The 22125-nt window shown below is 45.7% G+C and overlaps 1 protein-coding gene across 1 annotated transcript; it reads right to left on the bottom strand.

The window, feature by feature from the left end:
* Positions 1 to 990: 990 nt before the first annotated feature.
* On the bottom strand, positions 991 to 20831 carry LOC106606545 (IQ domain-containing protein K). The gene is made up of 9 exons (XM_045719907.2): positions 20756 to 20831; positions 20527 to 20654; positions 20280 to 20430; positions 19578 to 19675; positions 19147 to 19199; positions 18802 to 18879; positions 18493 to 18577; positions 7101 to 7215; positions 991 to 3754 (listed from the first exon to the last, which is right to left on the bottom strand). Exons 1-9 carry the CDS (start codon positions 20805 to 20807, stop codon positions 3441 to 3443), a joined length of 1074 nt encoding a protein of 357 aa, XP_045575863.1. The 5' UTR covers positions 20808 to 20831; the 3' UTR covers positions 991 to 3440.
* Positions 20832 to 22125: the final 1294 nt, after the last annotated feature.

Here is a 22125-nt window from a genome sequence, read left to right as displayed (position 1 = left end):
CCTCAGCCAGAGTTACCTTCTCCCCAGACTACTCCTCAGCCAGAGTTACCTTCACCCCAGACTACTCCTCAGCCAGAGTTACCTTCACCCCAGACTACTCCTCAGCCAGAGTTACCTTCACCCCAGACTACTCCTCAGCCAGAGTTACCTTCACCCCAGACTACTCCTCAGCCAGAGTTACCTTCACCCCAGACTACTCCTCAGCCAGAGTTACCTTCACCCCAGACTACTCCTCAGCCAGAGTTACCTTCACCCCAGACTACTCCTCAGCCAGAGTTACCTTCACCCCAGACTACTCCTCAGCCAGAGTTACCTTCACCCCAGACTACTCCTCAGCCAGTTACCTTCACCCCAGACTACTCCTCAACTAGATGTACCTTCTCCCCAGATTACTCCTCAGCCAGTCAGAGTTGACAAAAGCACATACAGATGTGAGGCCAGGCTAAAGCTTTCATGCCAGTGCATGCAGTAACATTGAAACTAGTAGAGCAGTCCTGCTACCTGCTGGGCTAATGCTACCTACCCACTGCTATGTGATCCAGTTCCACCATGCAACAGGACCCACTGCTTCCGGCCAGCCAGCCAAGCTCTACTGTGGAGTGCTGGTTGCTCAGCCCTATCAAATGTCCTCGAAATGAAATGAGCTGTTTTATCGCCTCACCCTAACCCAGTGGCAGCTGTGCCCCGGGCATCCAATTACCTACTGACTGAGATACATCTCTCTCCCTTCCCTGGCCTGGGCCTTCTGGGGGCTGCTGCGTCAGGATTGGCCCAGCAGCTGTCCATCACAGGGCCGACCCCCTGTTCTGCTCTGTGATTTGGTCCAATTGAAAACTGTGAGGCCTTCTTGAGCAGGGTCTCTGCAGGTAAGTCCCTCAGACATATAACAGTGGATATAATGCCAATACACTGAATTGCACTCTCAAAACCAATGGAATGTCAATGGTCTCTAAAAGGTCCATGAGGGAGTAAAGTACAGCACACTCTATCTTGTCATTTTCAGTGTTTTATTGATGTCCTGTTTATCAGCTTGCTCTCAGTCACTGAGAGATCACTCTTCTCAGATCTCACTTTCTCTTCCTCTTTCCATCAACAGGGTCATTCAGCTTCCTGACTTGCAGGACACAAGGCTAAGGTGGAAAAAGAATGTGCTATTCTGTTCATCTGCTCTTATCTCTGCCCTAAATTCCTGTTTTGAGTGGGAACATTTGTCTGTTTCATTAGCAGAAGCATTATTATCACCCTGTTCGTGGAAAAAGGAAGTGACAAATACAGGAAATATTTGTACCTTTCTATGCTCTATGGAGGAGAGGTGATTAGAAGCAAAGCTACCAGAGTGTCTAGTCATCTTTACAGTACGTATCGATACGGTTTCTAATATTAGTGTGTAACCTACGCTCTTCATCAGTAGTGTGTCAGTAATAGTGTGTAAAAGTGTATTCTCTGAGGTGGTGATGTTGATATAACATTGATGATGTACATGTCATTCTCTGCCGTAGCACGATATTCCCTGTAAGGTGTATTACGTTTGACCAGTTGGCGTAGTCGGCAAGATCCCTAGCCACACAAACAATATGGAGGGACAGGTAGTTGGTCAAGTAGTGCACTATATAGGGCAGGCCCAATCCTAGAACACGAAACATTTCTGGTTTTAGTTTCTACCTGGTAGTTTGTTGCACACACCTGGTGTCCCAGGTCTGAATTAGTCCTGAAAACCAGAAGTACAGTGCCTAGCAAAAGTATTCATTCCCCTTGGAGTTTTTCCTATTTTGTTGCATTACAACCTGTAATATGAATTTATTTTTATTTGTATTTCATGTAATGGACAAACACAAAATAGTCCAAATTGGTGAAGTAAAATGAAAAAAATTACTTGTTTCAACAACAACAAAAAACCTGCAAAAGTGGTGCGTGCATATGTATTCACCCCCTTCGCTATGAAGCCCCTAAATATGATCTGGTGCAACCAATTACCTTCAGAAGTCACATAATTAGTTAAATAAAGTCCACCTGTGTGCAATCTAAGTGTCACATCATCTGTCACATGATTTCAGAATATGTTCTGTTCTGAAAGGCCCCAGAGTCTGCAACACCACTAAGCAAGGGGCACCACCAAGCAAGAGACACAATGAAGGTCAAGGAGCTCTCCAAAAAAAGTTGTGGAGATGTACAGAACAGGGTTGGGTTGTAAAAAATATCCGAAACTTTGAACATCCCAGGGAGCACCATTAAATCCATTATAAAACAAAAATAAAGAATATGGCACCACAGCAAACCTGCCAAGAGAGGGCCGCCCACCAAAACTCACGGACCAGGCAAGGAGGGCATTAATCAGAGAGGCAACAAAGAGACCAAAGATAACCCTGAAGGAGCGGCAAAGCTCCACAGCGGAGATTGGAGTATCTGTCCATAGGACTACTTTAAGCCTGCACTCCACAGAGCTGGGCTTTATGGAAGAGTGTCCAGAAAAAAGCTATTGCTTAAAGAGAAAAATAAGCAAACACATTTGGTGTTCGCCAAAAGGCATGTGGGAGACTCTCCAAACATATGGAAGAAGGTACTCTGGTCAGGTGAGACTAAAATTGAGCTTTTTGGCCATCAAGGAAAACGCTATGTCTGGTGCAAACCCAACACCTCCCATCACACCGAGAACACCATCCCCAGAGTGAAGCACGGTGGTGGCAGCATCATGCTGTGGGGATGTTTGTCATCGGCAGGGACTGGGATACTGGTCAGAATTGAAGGAATGATGGATGGAACTAAATAGAAAGTATTTCTTGAGGGTAACCTGTTTCAGTCTTCCAGAGATTTGAGACTGGGACAGAGGTTCACCTTCCACAGGACAATGACCCTAAGCATACTGCTAAAGCAACACTCGAGTGGTTTAAGGGGAAACATTTAAATGTCTTGGAATGGCTTAGTCAAAGCCCAGACCTCAATCCAATTGAGAATCTGTGGTATGACTTAAAGATTGCTATACACCAGCGGAACCCATCCAACTTGAAAGAGCTGGAGCAGTTTTGCCTTGAAGAATGGGGGAAAAAAACAGTGGCTAGATGTGCCAAGCTTATAGAGACATACCCTAAGAGACTTACAGCTGTAATTGCTGCAAAAGGCGGATCTAGAAAGTATTGACTTTGGGGAGGTGAATAATTATGCACGCTCAAGTTTATTTGTGTTATTTCTTGTTTGTTTCAGAAGAAAAAATATTTTGCATCTTCAAAGTGGTAGGCATGTTGTGTAAATCAAATGATACAACCCCCCCCAAAAAAATCAATTTTAATTCCAGGATGTAAGGCAACAAAATAGGAAAAATGCCAAAGGGGTGAATACTTTTGCAAGCCACTGTATTTCAACCCTCCAGGACCAGGATGTGGCAGCTCTGGTATAAGGAATAGGGTGCCATTTGGGACACACATTGCCTCAGCCTCTATGGCCTTTCAGTGGCTCCCTAAGGATGGGGAAAAGGTATCCATAGCGGTGGCTAAAGCCGCAACGGCAGCAGCCTCGGGCAGGGTCAGTGAGTCAGTTAGTGTCCTCTCCTCCCTGGTCAGCTCCTCTACTCCCTGCAGGCTGGGGGTCAGCGACTCGGTGCTCTCAGGACTCATCTGGGAGGTGGGGGTGTGGACCACGGTGCTCTGGGGGGTGGGGGAGACCACCTGGATGGACACGTCTGAGTTGGAGTACCCACCGCCGGGCTGAGGGGTCTGAGGGGTGGTAGAGTCCCCCCTGAGGTCATTGAGGGCCGAACTCACTAGGGAAGTATAAAACAAAATAAACCAAACATACAGTTTATCCCCAAACACACACACACACACACACACACACACACACACACGATTCAGAGGTTTGTAGACTAGCTCATGGTGACAGCTGCCAGGCCTGTTCTATTGTTAGCCTCAGTAATAGACAATAGATGCAAAGCTTTCTTGAATAGAATTGTGTTCTTTATATTTGACCAGTTACAATACTCAAACAAAGAGAGAGAGAAAAACAAATTTGTGTTGTAGATGTCACAGACACAATGTTGTGTATGATGGTTTGCTATGTTTACACTGGTTAATGACGGTGTTTGGGGTCAATTTCAATTCAATCAAGTAAACAGGAAGCAAATGAAAATTTTACCCAAAAAAGTATTGAGAAATGTTTTATTTCAAATTGGAATATCAGTTTACATCCTGAATTTAAATGGAATTGACCCCAACCCTGTTGTTGAGTTATCGAGCTATGGGATAGCTAGCTTTATGTTGTCGTGTTCACTGAACCGTCATCAGAGATACATTCCTCACATGATACACGAGGTCAGGGACACGAGGAGATAGATTAATGTGGTGCTGAGCTCTGCACCTGTCAGCTGACGCTTGACCTCCAGGCCTGACCTGACCTGTGGCGGCCATGTCTGAGAACCCTGTCGAGACCAAGAGATGAGACCGCCTCAGTATGAATGATTTTCCGACTTGTTTCCAGTGCTTATGTTTCAGAATGTCTTTAAGTCAATTTCCAGTGATAATGTTTCAATCTAAGTCATTTCTAGCGCTTATGTTTCAGACGGTGAAGTTTTTCAAGTAATTTCCATAACCACCATAACCATTTTGTGTATGTGTGTGTGTGGAACGAACAGCCGACTGGTCGGGCATTTCCGTGGTAACATGGACTCTTTACAACGTGATGAAACTTTGTTGTTCCTTGCTGAAACAAGCAAGGTGTTGTAGCAAACAAGTCCCCCTCACTGCAGCAGCAGCCCATGCAGTCAGGAGCGGAGTAGAGGAGAAAATGTACTATTCAAATGATTATAACGTGATCACGGCCATTTGGCTGACCAATAACCCTCATCCAAAATTCCATGACCGTCACAGCCCTAATGGCGAGGTCATTAAATGTTTCAGCCTATGAGGTTTTTAGGCCATTTCCAGTGCTTGTGTTTCAGCCTGTGAAGTGTGTAATGGTGAATGGGTATGGTATGGTACTGGGTCAGATGAGATCAGCCTGGCAGCAGCTGCTGTATCACACAGTTAACATTTATTTTCTCCTTTCATGTCTCCCTCTTCCTCTCTCTCTCCCATCTCAATTTTTCTCTTTTCCTCTGCCTCTCTTTCAGGTCTTTCTCTCTCTCTTCTCCATCTCTCTCACACTCCCCCTCTTCTCTCTCTGTCCTGTGGTTTGTGTCATCCGTCACTCTGCACTGTGTGCTGCTCTGCTCTCGGTTCATTACGCCCAAAAACAACAAACAAACTGCAACTTCAGCAAAAACAGCCCAGCAACGTCTCTCTCTGTCTCTACCATCTACCCCTTCCTCCATTCCCCTATCTTTCTATATGCATCTCTCTCTCTCTCTCTCTCACACACAAGTACTGTACAATGCTGTGGTGCTGATGTTGAGAGAGGGCTTTCCATTGAGAACGCAGTAGTCAGGTGCTTATGTTGAAGAGGTAGAGAGGTCTGCATTGACAACACAGTAGTCAGGTATAGAGAGAAGTTCCTCTCCACTGAGAATACTGTATTCAGGTGCTGCTGTTGAGAGGTAGAGAGTAGAGAGAGGTCTCCATTGACAACAGGTGCTGATGCTGAGAGATAGAGAGGTCCCTCTCCATCTCTATTGAGAACATAAGGTCAGGTGTGTTTCTGTGCTCCCACAGCCCCCCCAGGCCCCCTGCTGGAATGTCAGGTCAGCACTCGCTTCACGCAGCAGGAGTGTCGTGTACCAGGAAGTGTAAGAATGTTCGCTGCTCCACAGCTATTTGGATGTGTGTGGTGTGTGTGCCTTTGTTGTTTTGGAATGCGTGCCTCAATGTGGTGGTCATGTGGAAAAGACCGATGTGTGTGTGTGTGTGAGTGTAGTGTTTGTGTGTCTAAAACATGTGCTATGTGCAGGGCTGTTAAAACATCTGCCTGTGTGTATGTATGTTTAAGCATATCTGTTTGTATGTATGTATGTGACGGAGATATTCTGTGCATGTATGTGCATTGTAATCTGTGCTTCTGTATGTATTGAGCATGTGGTTATGCTTGTGTGTGTGCATATTTGTAAAGTGTGTGTGTGTGTGTTGTCAAGGACATAGCTGTGTTGTTCTCCCAGGAATGCCAGCCAGTCAGCCATTAAGGGCTCAGGGTTTTCTCTCTGGAATAGGACCTACATTCCCAGCTGCTCTACACTATATATACACACACACACACACACACACACACACACACACACACACCCACACACACACACACACACACACACACACACACACACACACACACACACACACACACACACACACACCACACACACACACACACTTTCATCTCTCTCCCTCTCTCCTTCTTTCCTGCCTCCATCTCTTTCTGAAGATGTGTGGAGTCCCCCTCCCTCTGTGTCACACAAAGACATCCTGAACCCTGCAGACATTTTCTCTTCTGTCTCCTTCACTTCCCATATTTCTTCCCCCTCCCTCTCCTGCCCTCATTCTCTCCCTCTCCTTCCCTCTCTCGCTCTCTCCTCAGCAGCAACTCCATTCAGATTAAACAACAGCTTACCTGATGGTTGCTCGTAGTTGTAGCCTACTCCTTCTCATTTAACAAACGGAATTCTGTCATTTTAATTCCATTCAGCATTGATTAGAGATCTCTCACGTTGCTTACTACACATGGAGCCACTGACTGTAGACGGTGCCACTTTGATTGGCCCACAATAACAAACACGTGAAACCCGTGTAGGCTACTATGGTATGTACTTTATGTCAATAAAACTACATTCAAAAGATAATTTTATTGAATTAAGTATTTCAAATGTCATGGCATATCCTTGTGTGTAGCAATGTCAGATAGACAATTACATTTAGACAAAGCCTTTTCATTGTTAAAATAGACGTAAAATTGAATATCTGAATAACCGTGCCCATCCCTACCTGATTTACTCAATTGTTTCCATTATTTTGTCAGTTACCTGTGTGTGTGTGTGTGTGTGTGTGTGTGTGTGTGTGTGTGTGTGTGTGTGTGTGTGTGTGTGTGTGTGTGTGTGTGTGTGTGTGGGGTGTGTGTGTGTGTGTGTGTGTGTGTGTGTGTGTGTGTGTGTGTGTGTGTGTGTGTGTGTGTGTGTGTGTGTGTTCACTCACCCCGGCTCTCCTGGTGAGCCCAGAATTCTTGGACTGTTTTGGTGATGTCACGGTTATCCTCTCTAAGCTCCCTCTGCCACTGGCGCAGCTCCTGCACATCTGCACGGGCCCGCACCTACACACACACACACACGCACACACACACAGTCAGAAACAGTTGTAATGACTATTCTTGTGTTTGACCTTGATTGAATCCACATTGTCAATCAAACTAAAACAGGAAGTGTCCTCTAGATGGTCCAGATCCTCTCTGGTAGAATCTGTTTTAATCTGAAGCAGCTGGAGGAGAAACACACTGGGCTGGCACACCTGAATATAGATTCCTTCCTCCAGAATACCATACAGCAGTGTGTGTGTGTGTGTGTGTGTGTGTGTGTGTGTGTGTGTGTGTGTGTGTGTGTGTGTGTGTGTGTGTGTGTGTGTGTGTGTGTGTGTGTGTGTGTGTGTGTGTGTGTGTGTGTGTGTGGTGTGTGTGTGTGTGTGTGTGTGTGTGTGTGTACTGTACGCTGTAGGCAATAGGATGGGTAGTTTAGCAGTACTAACTTTCATGCGGATTCCTATGTTGATAAAACAATGTGTTTGGCAGTAAACTGAAGGCAGTGCCAGTGCCAGGTCTTTCAGCTATTGTATGTTGATGATCATGTGGATAATAATGCAGATGATAATGTGGATGGTGGGACTAAATCCAGAATACTGAGAGAGCATGTTTTTCCTGGAGCCTTTCCGAGGTCTTTCCCTGTGTTTCTGTGTGGCCTCAAAGCTTTCAATGGAGGTTCCAAATAGCTGCTGCAGGGTAGCTGAATAGAACATGTCCCTGAATCCTCCTCTCTCCCAGCCCCCCTCTTTCCTACACTCTGACTAGATCTTTATGTCTCAGAGTCCCTCTTCACCCGTTTCCTCCTGCTCTCCATTCTCCTCTCACCCCTCCTACTGTCTGTCTGTCTGTCTGTCTGTCTGTCTGTCTGTCTGTCTGTCTGTCTGTCTGTCTGTCTGTCTGTCTGTCTGTCTGTCTGTCTGTCTGTCTGTCTGTCTGTCTGTCTGTCTGTCTGTCTGTCTGTCTGTCTGTCTGTCTGTCTGTCTGTCTGTCTGTCTTTTTCTTCATGTCTTCTTTCTATCACACACACACACTCCTGTTTGCCACTCTCTTACCTCCTCTCCTTGTTCCCATCTGTCCTTTTCTTTTCTACCATTCTCCTTCCTCTCCTCCTTCTCTCTCTCCCACCTCACTTCTTGCCTCTCCCTCCCTCATTTCACCCTTCCCCCTTGCTCCCATTTCTATCTCCCTCTCCTCCCTCTCCCCAGTGTGTCCCTTTTACATCTTTCCCCTCCTCCCATCATCCCTCATTTCACTCTCTCTACCCTCCCCCCTCTCTACTTCTTTGCCTCCTCTCACCCTCCCACCCCTTGCTCCCATTCCTTCATCTCACTCCTGTTCCTCAGCCTCCCCTCCCCCCGGTCTCTCCCCTCCTCCATCTCGCTCCCCAGTATAGCCTTAGTTAGTGGTTAGCCGTAGCTAGCTGCAGTCTAAATGGGAGTGTGTGGCTGTGAAAGTGGGCCTGTTACGTAAGGCCGTACCATGGCATTGGGGTGGAGGGGAAGCCATGGTTTATTCAGTGGGTGTCAGAACGCAGCACAACCCCCTCTGCTGACGGGAGATACCATAGAGATGGAAATGAGGGGTGAGGGTCAGGAGGGGGGCAGTCTGTCTTGTTTGTGTGCGTGCGTGCGCATGCGTGCTTGTTCATGTGTGTGTGTCGGTATGCCACTTGAGGAAGAAAGGGGATGGGTGATGGGAGTGTCTGTGTAAATCAATGCAGATAGCTAGTTAACCAGGGTGAGGTTTGTTATGGCTGAAGTGCATCATGGATTCAGTTTAGCACTGCATCATGTCTGTCTGTACACGTGTCTGTTTCATTACATACGGATGAGTGTTTTTGTGTGTCAAACCATTAGTGCGCCTTTCCTAATAATCTTTTGAGTATGTGTGTATTGTGTACTTTGGTGTGCACGTCAGGATGAATGTGTGTGTCTGTGTGTATTTGAGTTGAACACGTGAGTGAGTTGTCCCTACCCTGGGTATGTGTGAAGGATGGGCATTTCAAACATGATTATATAAATGAGCGAGACAGCATGCACACACACACACATAGCATAAGCACCAAAAGCACAGTGAGACCCCATCTAACTTAATCCCCACTGGCATCCTCGCTCCAAGTCAAAGTCTTCCCAAGAAAATCTGTTCACACACACACACACACACACACACACACACACACACACACACACACACACACACACACACACACACACCTGACACAAAGATACGCAGATGCACACACCACACACACACACACACACACACACACACACACACACACACACACACACACACACACACACACACACACACACACACACACACACACACACACACCTGACACAAAGATACGCAGATGCACACACACACACACACACACACACACACACCTCACACGCCTTCCAAGTGTCATTCTCTCTGTCAGGTGGTCTAGCTGAGACAGAGCCCTTGTCCAAGTCTGTGGGAGAAAAGGGAGGAGAAGATAGGAGAAGAATAAAGTGGAGAGGAAAGGGGGTTAGTCTGAGATCAGAGACTTTACTTCATCCTGAACACTGAAGCATGCATGAGAACACCAGCTGTTCCGGACGACTGTGTGATCATGCTTTCCATAGCCGACCTTTAAACAGGTCAACATTCCCAAGGCCGCAGGGCAGACATATTACCCGGGCGTGTACTCACAGCTTGCGCAGACCAACTGGCAAGTGTCTTCACTGACATGTTCAACCTCTCCCTGACCCAGTCTGTACTACCAACATGTTTCAAGCAGACCACCATAGTCCCTGTGCCCAAGAATGCCAAGGTAACCTGCCTAAATGACTACCGCCCCGTAGCACACATGTCAGTAGTCATGAAGTGCTTTGAAAGGCTGGTCATAATGCCCACAAAGCTCATCACTAAGCTAAGGACCCTGGGACTAAACACCTCCCTCTGCAACTGGATCCTGTACTTCCTGACGGGCCGCCCCCAAGTGTTAAGGGTAGGTAACAACACATCTGCCACGCTGATCCTCAACACCGGGGCCCCTCAGGGTTACGTGCTTAGTCCCCTCCTGTACTCCCTGTTGACCCACGAATATGTGGCCAAGCACAACTTCAACACCATCATTAAGTTTGCTGACGACGACAGTGGTAGGCCTGATCACCGACAATGATAACGATGAGACAGCCTATAGGGAGGAGGTCAGAGACCTGGCAGTGTGGTGCCAGGAAAACAACCTCTCCATTAATGTGAGCAAGACAAAGGATCTGATCGTGGACTACAGGAAAAGGCGGGCCGAACAGGCCCCCATTAACATCAACGGGTTGAGAGTTTCAAGTTCCTTGGTGTCCACATCACCAACAAACTATCATGGTCCAAACACACCAAGACAGTCGTGAAGAGGGCACGTCAATGTCTTTTCCCCCACAGGAGACTGAAAAGATTTAGCATGGATCCCCAGATTGTTATACAGCTGCACCATCTAGAGTGTGTTGACCGGTTGCATCACTGCCTGGTATGACAACTGCTCGGCATCCGACCGTAAGGCGCTACAGAGGGTAGTGCGTACGGCCCAATACATCACTGGGGCCAAGCTTCCTGTCAGCAAGGACCTATATAATAGGCAGTGTCAGAGGAAAGACCAAAAAATTGTCAAAGACTCCAGTCACCCAAGTCATAGACTGTTTCCTCTGCTACTGCATGGGAAGTGGTACCAAAGCACCAAGTCTAGGTCCAAAAGGCTCCTGATCAGCTTCTACCCCCAAGCCATAAGACTGCTGAACAATTCATCAAATGGCCACCCGGACTAGTTACATATGTTTTTACACTGCTGCTATGCATAGTCAGTTATCTATGCATAGTCACTTTACCCCTACCTACGTGTACATATTACCTCGACTAACCTGTACTCCCCCACATTGACTCGGTACAGGTACCCCCTGTACATAGCCTCGTTATTGTTATGTCATCTTATTGTGGTACTTTTTATAAAAAAATTTACTTTAGTTGATTTAGCAAATATTTTCTGAACCCTATTTCTTGAACTGCACTGTTGGTTAAGGGCTTGTAAGTAAGCATTTCACGATAAGGTCTACACCTGTTGTATTCGGTGCATGTGACAAATAAAATGTGATTTTATTTGATTCATCTACAGCAGAGCCGGGCCATGGAGGAATGTAGGGGTGGATGGAGGGGAGGAAGTACCACGCTCTGCCCCAGGGTACTGCACTTCCTGTGAGCCACACATGGTTCATCTAAGTGCCTTGTGGTTCCTCACTGCATCACTGGCTGTGTCTCAAACAGCACCCTATTCCCTATGTAGTGTGTACTATAAGCCTATAGGGTGTACTGCAAGCAGACACTATCACTCCCTCTGGATTGACATTTAAAGGAAGGGATGGGTAGACACAGATTAGAAAAGTGTCCATTGTGGTTATTAGGCTAACTCAGCCCTTGTGTTCTTATTGTTCGCCCCTCATGTAGGCTTGTCTACCATTAGCTTTTCACTAGCTCACTGGTCTAATGCAAGTCATCTAACATCCCTCCAATCACTCATCTGGAATCAAAGACCTAGTTCTCTATGGGCAAAATCTCTCTCCAACAGCCTTGCCTCACATAGACATTGAATTGCTAGAACAGGCGTGGAGTCTTGACTTGAATGGGGATGTCTGTTCTACAGATTTTATTTCTATGTTCCCACAGTTCTTTGAATTTATCACTGATAGTGGTGGCACCACTACCAGGCCATTCCAGGGCATGCAGGGATAATACTGGGGGTCACCCAAGCCTACACCCCACAGTCATACACAGGGCTCTATGCTGACCTTTTTTAGAAGGAGCATGTGTGCGCCAAGTAAAAAATGTTAGGATCATACAAAAACATATTAGAGGTAACAAGCCGTTTTCTTTGTCATGAATCTGCGCTCAGTGTGTTCTCCATGGCACTCAGGTGCAGCCGTACAGTGAAGTAATCATTACAACAATTATCATCTGGGTGGTGTTTTTCTTGGCACACTGGTGCTCCTAAATTAAAATTCCAGGTCGCACAGCAAAATATTTAGGCGCATATGCAAGTAAAATGGTCGCACTGTAGAGCCCTGGCAAAGTAAGTATAGGGCACAGCAATACCTAGCTACTCACAGTCTAAGTACAGAGTGAGGTAGATGACTATGGACTGGGGTAGGCTAGGCTATAGGCTAGACTGACTATGGACTGGACTGGGGTAGGCTAGGACTAAGCTCTGCTGTGCTGGGCTATGAGATGTCCTGGGCTGGACTGGGCTAGGTACTGAGTCCGTGCCTGTAAATCTCTGAGAGTGGGGTAGGCTAAACGGAGCAGAACCCTAGAGGCGTCTATCTATGTCTATCTATGACCATAAAATCCCTCTCTTTCTCTACATGGCCACACTATTGAGCACCATTGACTGTTTAATTGGAAAGCTATTTATTACTGGTCTCCTTTGGCCACAATACTGTTTAACTCACCATTGCAATGCCTTGAGTGGTCTGTGGTGGGTTTATGTACACATCTCTGTGGTGGGCTTATGTAGTATATCTCTGTGGTGGGTTTATGTACTATATCTCTGTGGTGGGCTTATGTAGTATATCTCTGTGGTGGGTTTATGTAGTATATCTCTGTGGTGGGTTTATGTAGTATATCTCTGTGGTGGGTATATGTCGTATATCTCTGTGGTGGGTTTATGTAGTATATCTCTGTGGTGGGTGTATGTAGTATGTCTCTGTGGTGGGCGTATGTAGTATATATCTGTGGTGGGCTTATGTAGTACATATATCTGTGGTGGGCTTATGTAGTATATCTTTGTGGTGGGTTTATGTAGTATATCTTTGTGGTGGGTTTATGTAGTATATCTCTGTGGTGGGTTTATGTACACATCTCTGTGGTGGGCTTATGTAGTATATCTCTGTGGTGGGTTTATGTAGTATATCTCTGTGGTGGGTTTATGTAGTACATCTCTGTGGTGGGTTTATGTAGTACATCTCTGTGGTAGGTTTATGTAGTATATCTCTGTGGTGGGCTTATGTAGTATATATATCTGTGGTGGGCTTATGTAGTATATTTCTGTGGTGGGTTTAAGTAGTATATCTCTGTGGTGGGCTTATGTAGTATATATATATCTGTGGTGGGCTTATGTAGTATATCTCTGTGGTGGGTTTATGTAGTACATCTCTGTGGTGGGTTTATGAAGTATATCTCTGTGGTGGGTATATGTAGTATATCTCTGTGGTGGGTATATGTAGTATATCTCTGTGGTGGGCTTATGTAGTATATATATCTGTGGTGGGCTTATGTAGTATATTTCTGTGGTGGGCTTATGTAGTATATCTCTGTCAGTGGAGGCTGCTGAAGGGAGGACATGGCTTCCATATGGTTGATACCATTCCATTGACTCCATTCCAGACATTAGTATGAGCCGTCCTCCACTCAGCAGCCTCCACTGATCTTTGTTGTGGGCTTATGTAGTGCATCTGCTGGCTAAGGCTTCTGGATGGTTAGAGTAGGGTCATATTCATTAGGTCAAACCATAGCAAAACGTTTTGAAACGGAAGTTGAAAAACAAGCTTTTCTTATCGGGTGAGTGCAGGTAGTCCTTCCCTGTTTCAGTCCCTTTTCTTCTGTTTGGTGCCTCATGAACATCCCCATTAGCTGTTGCGAAAGCAGCAACTATTCTTCCTGGGGTCCACACTAAACATGAAACATTACATAATACAGCTCAAGGACAGAACTACATCAAAAAAAATGTAAAGGCACACGTAGCCTACATGTCAATAACATACACACAAACTATCTATGTCAAATAGGGGAGATGCGTTGTGCCGTGAGGTGTTGCTTTATCTGTTTTTTGAAACAGGTTTGCTGTTCATCTGAGCAATATGAGATGGAACGGATTTCCATGCAATAATGGCTCTATATAATACTGTATACTTTCTTGAATTTGTTCTGGATTTGGGGACTGTGAAAAGAGGAGTTTACACTTTGAAGTGTACCTCCAGTACTGTACTGCACTGTGCCTAGCAGGAGTTAAAGGATGGATGATTATGGCTAGCTGGGCTATGGCTACGGTGTGTTAGCTAAGTATATTACATAACATGTTGTGTCATAGCATCTCTCTTTCTAGTGTTCAGCCTAGCATCTCCCTGTGCTGCTCAGAGAGACAAGAACATTGTCTGACCAGGTGCTCTGTGATATACTGGCTGCTGTGTGATGTACTGGCTGCTGTGTGATGTACTGGCTGCTGTGTGATGTACTGGCTGCTGTGTGATGTACTGGCTGCTGTGTGATGTACTGGATGCTGTGTGATGTACTGGCTGCTGTGTGATGTACTGGCTGCTGTGTGATGTACTGGCTGCTGTGTGATGTACTGGCTGCTGTGTGATGTACTGGCTGCTGTGTGATGTACTGGCTGCTGTGTGATGTACTGGCTGCTGTGTGATGTACTGGCTGCTGTGTGATGTACTGGCTGCTGTGTGATGTACTGGCTGCTGTGTGATGTACTGGCTGCTGTGTGATGTACTGGCTGCTGTGTGATGTACTGGCTGCTGTGTGATGTACTGGCTGCTGTGTGATATACTGGCTGCTGTGTGATATACTGGCTGCTGTGTGGCATCAACGTGTGTTTCTGAAGCTGACCGTTCATCCTTGGTAACAACTACACATATTGTCAATGAAAGAGGTGATTGAGGGAGGGGTACACACAAATGCACACACACACGCACCCACACACCCCTCCTCTGCAGTCAACGCTGCGTCAGGCAGGTTACATAACTCAGCCACGTGAGTGAGAGAGAAAGAGAGAGATAGTAAGAGAGAGGGATGAGGCAGAGAAAGAGAGAACTAGACGGAGGAAGGAGGGGAGAAACAGGAGAGTATGTTGTAAGGGGGATTGAATGAGAAAGGGAGAGATAGTCGGAGGAAGGGGGGACAGGAAAGTATGGTGTAAGGTGGATTGAATGAGAGAGGAAGAGAAAGATAGAGGAAGGGGGGAGGAACAGGAGAGTATGGTATAAGAGGGACTGAATGAGAGAGGAAGGATTAGGATGAGTATGATGGATAAAGGGCTAGAGGTGAGAACGAGAGGAAAATAGTATTGACGTCTACTGAAAAGCTTCACATACACTGTTTCCACCCCGCTGAGCCACACACACTCACACACACACACACACACACACACACACACACACACACACACACACACACACACACACACACACACACACACACACACACACACACACACACACACACACACACTCCTCTGAAGCATGATGGCACTGTGCAGAGCATCAGAGCATCACACAGGCAGCTCTCAGTTCACAGTTGACTGTGTTGTACATGCTGCTGCTGTCTCTGCTGGCTGTGGCTGCTTTGAGCCCCAGGTAACAAACCACTCAGGACACAGCCCAATGCCTCTTCAGCACCAGCTTCAGGCCTATCATGACAGTCCTACAGGCCTACCTCCTCAGCCTTTGATATAGTCCAATACCGCAGCACCAGCACAGCCTCCAGCCAAATCCCTATTTTATATATATATTTCATTGAAAGAACAGTGGGAAAGTGTAGAGGGGTGTATCATAAAGTAGAGTGTCTCAGACACTGAAGTGGCCGAGAGTGGGCTCAGTCCCCCTGCCACCAGGGTATACAGTGCATTTAGAAAGTATTCAGACCCCTTGACTTTTTCCAAAAATGTTTACGTGACAGCCGTTTTCCCTCATCAATCTATACTTAATACCCCTTAATGACAAAGCAAAAACAAGTTTTTAGAATTTTTTGTTAATTTATTACAAATATACAACTGAAATTTCAGACCCTTTACTCAATACTTTGTTGAAGCACCTTTGGCAGTGATTACAGCCTTGAGTCATCTTGGTTATGACGCTACAAGCTTGGCACACCTGTACTTGGGGAGTTTCTCCCATTCTTCTGTGCAGATCCTCTCAAGCTCTGTCAGCTCTGTCAAATCCTCTCAAGCTCGCACAGATATTTTCAGGTCTCTCCAGAGATGTTCGATCGGGTTCAAGTCCGGCCTCTGGCTGGGCCACTCAAGGACATTCAGAGACTTGTTCCGAAGCCACTCCTGCGTCGTCTTGGCGGTGTGCTTAGGGTCGTTGTCCTGTTGGAAGGTAAACCTTCGCCCCAGTCTGAGGTCCTGAGCGCTCTGGACCAGGTTTTCATCAAGGATCTCTCTGTACTTTGCGCCATTCATCTTTGCCTCAATCCTGACTAGTCTCCCAGTCCCTGCAGCTGAAAAACATCCCCACAGCATGATGCTGCCACCACCATGCTTCACCGTAGGGATGGTGCCAGGTTTCCTTCAGACGTGACGTTTGGCATTAAGGCCAATGAGTTCAATCTTGTTTCTCATGGTCTGAGAGTCTTTATGTGCCTTTTGACAAACTCCAAGCTGGCTGTCTTGTGCCTTTTACTGAGGAGTGGCTTCCATCTGGCCACTCTACCATAAAGGCCTGATTGGTGGAGTCCTGCAGAGATGGTTGTCCTTCTGGAAGGTTATCCCATCTCCACAGAGGAACTCTAGAGCTCTGTCAGTGACCATCAAGTTCTTGGTCACCTCCCTGACCAAGGCCTTTCTCCCCCGATTGCTCAGTTTGGCCAGGTGAGGCCAGCTCTAGGAAGAGTCTTGGGGGTTTCAAACTTCTTCCATTTAAGAATGATGGAGGCCACTGTGTTCTTGGGGACCTTCAATGCTGCCTCGATACAATCCTGTCTCGAAGCTCTATGGACAATTCCTTCAACCTCATGGCTTGGTTTTTGCTCTGACATACACTGTCAACTGTGGGACCTTATATAGACAGGTGTGTGCCTTTCCACATCATGTCCAATCATGTCCAATCAATCAAGCAAGTGGACTCCAATCAAGTTGTAGAAACATCTCAAGGATGATCAATGGAAACAGGATGCACCTGAGCTCGATTTCGAGTCTCATAGCAAAGAGTCTGAATACTTATGTAAATAACGTATTTATGTTTACTAAAAACCTGTTATCGCTTTGTCATTATGGGGTATTGTGTGTAGATTTTAGAAAAAGGCTGTTACGTAACAAAATGTGGAAAAAGTCAAGGGGTCTGAATACTTTCCGAAGGCACTGTATGTGAGTTGGGAGGGCTAACCACTACACCCTAGTTAAGATCTAGTCCCAGATCCACATTATCCACAGACACAACATGGCTGTACATCAAACAGCCAGCCCCTCAGACCCAGTTCTGGGCTGGCCCAAGCCCCAAAAACAGCACTAACAGTGTTCCTCTCCTTCACTCCCTCTCTAATCACCCCTGAAAAAGCCTTTTAGCAGAGCCTTCCAAGCCATCTCTCTCCACTCCATCCCTAAACTACTAGTGGGGAGAGTCTGCTGTGCTATCCCTCGCCCTATTGAACCTTACCTCAGTCAGAGCAGGATAAACACAGGGAGTCAATGAGAGAGGACAGGCTCACTACCGCCACCTCCTGTTGAGGAGAGGAATTACAACCAATTACAGTGCGAGATAACACAAGAGCTCCAATACTGCCTACCTCTGGCCAGACTGGTCGAACAGGACACACTCTGCATGCTCTGCTCTGCCCACCCCAGTGCTTCTTCAAGCCCACTCGAGCAGAGCCTGTTTGGACATGACAGCTCTAAACCACAGCTAGCATCGTCCATCCTTAATCATTTACACTGACAATGAGGAGATTTTGGGCTGGATCTTTCTACGCTATCACAGAGTCGCAGGGATGAGAAGAAAAAGAGCTGTTTTGGTGTTTGTGTGTAAAAAAGGGGTCATTTGTGGTTACATCATAAACAGACAACAACAGTGTCTAGTAGATAGACGAGACAGAGACTTGTCTGATTAGAAGTGCGTCTATGGGTGTGTGTGAGTTTACATTTTTTGTAATTTATGAGACGCTCTTAACCAGAGCGACTTACAGCAATTAGTGTCTATATTTATCCAGAACAGAGCACTCAAGAACACCGACACAGGAAGGAATTAGGCAGTGCATCACTGATGACATAATCACGCTGTAGCCAGAAAATAATGGGATTACACAATATATTTGTTTCATATGGGGTCACTGGCCAGCTCCTGAAAATACAAACGCCTGAACACAATAATACACACACATGCATGCACGTAAAAGAACACACATAAGCATGCACACTTACGCACTAACAAACACACAGCAAAATAGGGGACAGTGAAGCATTTAACCCTTTACACACCGTGCATTGACACCCTTTAAAATGGTACAAGACTATTTCTCATCTAAAATAACAGTGACCTTTAATTTACTGTCAACAACACTCACGGTATAGCCCCGCCAGAAGGACTGGATGAGAACAGCAGCCTGCTGGTCTGACAGCAGTAGGGAGAGAGGGATGGGAGGCCTGGGACTGGGAGAGGGAGGGAGAAGAGAGGAGGGGATGGAGAGAGGAGAGGGCAGCATGTGAGTCACCTCTGTTCATAAGAGCAGCATCAGCCTAAGGTGCAAGTTTGTGTCACTGTGTGTGTGTGGGTGTGTGTGTACATGCATACATATTCTGTGTGATTTCTGAGATGACTTTCTTGCTCTGTGTTATGTTTGCGTATACACTTTATTAAGTCTCCTGCAACTCACTGTATCCTGAGCCAGTCCTTGACAAATGGGATCTCATGGAAGTCCACTGGGGCCTGTCCCTGCCGGCGGGGGTTCCGACTGCAGTGAGAGAGAAGAAAAGGCTTTGGAACAGACCGTAGCAGACAGAATATTAAGCTTAGTTTCACACAAAGACAAACTACAGTCATAGTTGCGTAACACCAATCCATTTTTAGACACAGAGCTTCTTTTTTTTTTAATGGTAAAAGCAATAGCTTAGCACTCAGAAGATAAAAAGGTGGCAGAAAGTTCAGAGACATTGTCAAAGCTTTTTACTAAATCAACTGAGAATGGAAGAGCGCAAAGGGGGCATGCAGGCAGACTTACTTGTACAGCCACTCAGTTAGGAAGTCACAAGCGTTGAATGCTGTTCTTTTCCTCTTAAACAGGTAAAAGGATCACAGTGTTACTGTAGTGTAATAATCTGCAGAGCTCTACAGAAGTAGGCTGCAGTATAATCATCATTATCATAGTATAATCAGTGCTTGAAGTCGGATTAAATGAGTCCTAGTACTAGTTTTGGGTGTTGGGATTCATCACATGTTAGAGACAATATTTCAGAAGAGGTGATCATACATCATGTCACTCTATAATTCAAAGTTGTTTATGTTGTACAGTCAGGGGAAGCAAACTATTAAAATACTGTAGTGTATTGTAGTTTGGTGGTCTGTAGTGTTCTGCAGGGCCACATTGATATCTAGTAAATTGCCATTATATCATGTTAGTGTTATTGTGTGATATAGGCCTAGTGCCAGTACCTCCAGGCAGTGTTGTCTCTGGGCCTCTCTCAGCATGGCCTCCAGTCCAGGCAGTAGCACTGGGAACACGGACCCCTCCAGGAACTGGGTGATTGGGCCTGGGGCAGACATGGGAATGGATCATCACAAGTGGGGTAAGAGGGGCCTTTCTGCCATGCAAGGGAACATTTCACTCCAAATGTAGCCTAAAACACTGTTATGGTACTATTACTGGGGAGTAAAATGTAGCCTAAAACACTGTTATGGTACTATTACTGGGGAGTAAAATGTAGCCTAAAACACTGTTATGGTACTATTACTGGGGAGTAAAATGTAGCCTAAAACACTGTTATGGTACTATTACTGGGGAGTAAAATGTAGCCTAAAACACTGTTATGGTACTATTACTGGGGAGTAAAATGTAGCCTAAAACACTGTTATGGTACTATTACTGGGGAGTAAAATCGAGACAGACTTGAAACATTGTTATCCTCTACTGTGCTTAGAGAGCTAATTAAACAGGAAAGTATTGTTCCTGATAAAAGCATAGATTATGTGTAGCGATTGAGAGGGGAAAGCAGTATCGGGTCTTGCACCAGAAACACTGAGGCTACAGGACACTAGCCTACTTCCTGTGCCATAAACTTCAAGACCTCTTGGCAGAGGCAATAGTATGTTTAGCACATACAAAGCAGCTACAGTTTTAAGTAGTTTGAAACTCACGTTGATGGAGCTGGGGAGTGGATGCAGGGTGTGTGGTCAGAGGCTGTCTGTGACAGAAGGATGGAGGTTTGTCCAAGGCAGAGTATCCAGCAAGGGCAGGGTGGCTCAGAAGAGGGTCAACATGCTTCACAGGATCATCATCCACAGCAACCTAGAAAGCCATACAGCACCATGTAGACAAACATATCGTTTTCTTTTTACAAATGAATAGTATTTACTGAAGTGCAATTATTGTTGGCCGCCTTACCTTAGCAGCCATGAGACCATAGAAGACAGGAGAGTGCTTGCTGGCGCTGTACTGGGAGACATGAGTGCTCACTGAACCACTGTCTGTCCAAGCAGCGCTGGGTGGACTGGGCTGCTCCGACTCATATTCTGGTTGCACACAACAATGAAAACGAAATATGTGTGCCTATTTTAATCGACAACATGCATACCGGTATTTACAATTAACTCTCAAGCGAAGCATAGCTTACCTTCACAGACTTGTTGCCACAACGATTTCTTAGCACCAATCATTTTTGCCATTCTGAGGCAGTTGCTAAGAACGCATTGCTGGTTGTCAAGGAAAACGTATATTCGTACTTCCGTTTTTTTTTTTTAATTACTAAGAATATCTTGGATGAAGTACACATTTCTCTTAGCCAAAAAAAACACATTTTTAACACAATTAGAAAATATGTATAAGTCTTTAAAAGAAACCAATAGCAAACAAGCAGGGACTGTTCCTATTTTTTTTTTATCCCACATCAGGCACTGGAGGGCAGCAGCTACAGCTGACTCAGACAGACGGAACCAAAGAGGGAGTTTTATTACGCTGGCTCGGGTTGAATCATTAACCAGGCGAAAGCGGGGAGGGAGGCGATCTCAAATCAAACAGTAATCTGAGCCGTTTAGTCATGTTGTCAACCAGGCAGCACGGCGCATCGTCCAGAAACATACATTTTCCATAAAATACTTTTGAATTTTCTAACTAGTTTTCATTGGGAAAGCAGATAAAGCATTTTTTTCAAAAGCAATCAATTTTGCTTGTGAAAACAAAATCCTACTCATCAGTCTACGTGCTTAGTTACATTACTTTTGTTTTGAGCCGACTTTGCCGTCGGCCATAACCGGGCACCATGCCCGGGAGGCAGCCTGATTCCAAATCGAATGCAATCAACGCTAAACAGATTGAATCGTGGCATGCCCGAGGCATTAATAAAGCTCCCTCATTCCTACGTATGATCTACTGCTCTGTATTTTTGACCAATGAAGCTTATAATAACTTGGTTATATCAAAGGCAGTTTGAATTACGATTCATGTGGTGAGTGTACACGTTTATAATACACAAAAATTGTGATCAGAAGAAAAGCCCTCAAACTCAACTCTGGACCTCAAAGCCAGTTCCTCTGCATTTTTTTTCTCCATCGGGGACTGCTGTAGACCTGGGTCACCAGGTGTGTGCAATTAATGATAAGGTAGAACAGAAAACAGCAGGCTCTGGACCTCATAGGGTGAGTTAAGTACCTCTGCCCTATAGTGATCTCTTATTCTAAGGGCATTCACCATCTAATGCAGGGGTGTCAAACTCATTCCATGGAGGGCCTACTGTCTGCAGGTTTTGTTTATTCCTTTCAATTAAGCCCTAGACAACCAAGTGAGGGGAGTTCTTTAGTAATTAGTAAGCTTAACTCAATCAAGTATAAGGGAGGAGCGAAAAACTGCAGACAGTCAGCCCTCCATGGGATGAGTTTGACACCTGTAATCTAATGGTACATTTGTGCTCATCCTCTCCCTGCTGCCATTCCAAAACCACAATCCCCCCAGACGTGACCCCAAATAATGCAGCCACCACTACTATCC

This window comes from Salmo salar, chromosome 06, assembly GCF_965601325.2.
Source record: "Salmo salar chromosome 06, fSalSal1, whole genome shotgun sequence".
Classification (NCBI taxonomy): Eukaryota; Metazoa; Chordata; class Actinopteri; order Salmoniformes; family Salmonidae; genus Salmo; species Salmo salar.
The sequence above is the reverse complement of the archived record's forward strand: the minus strand, read 5'-3'. Positions and strand labels throughout refer to the sequence as shown.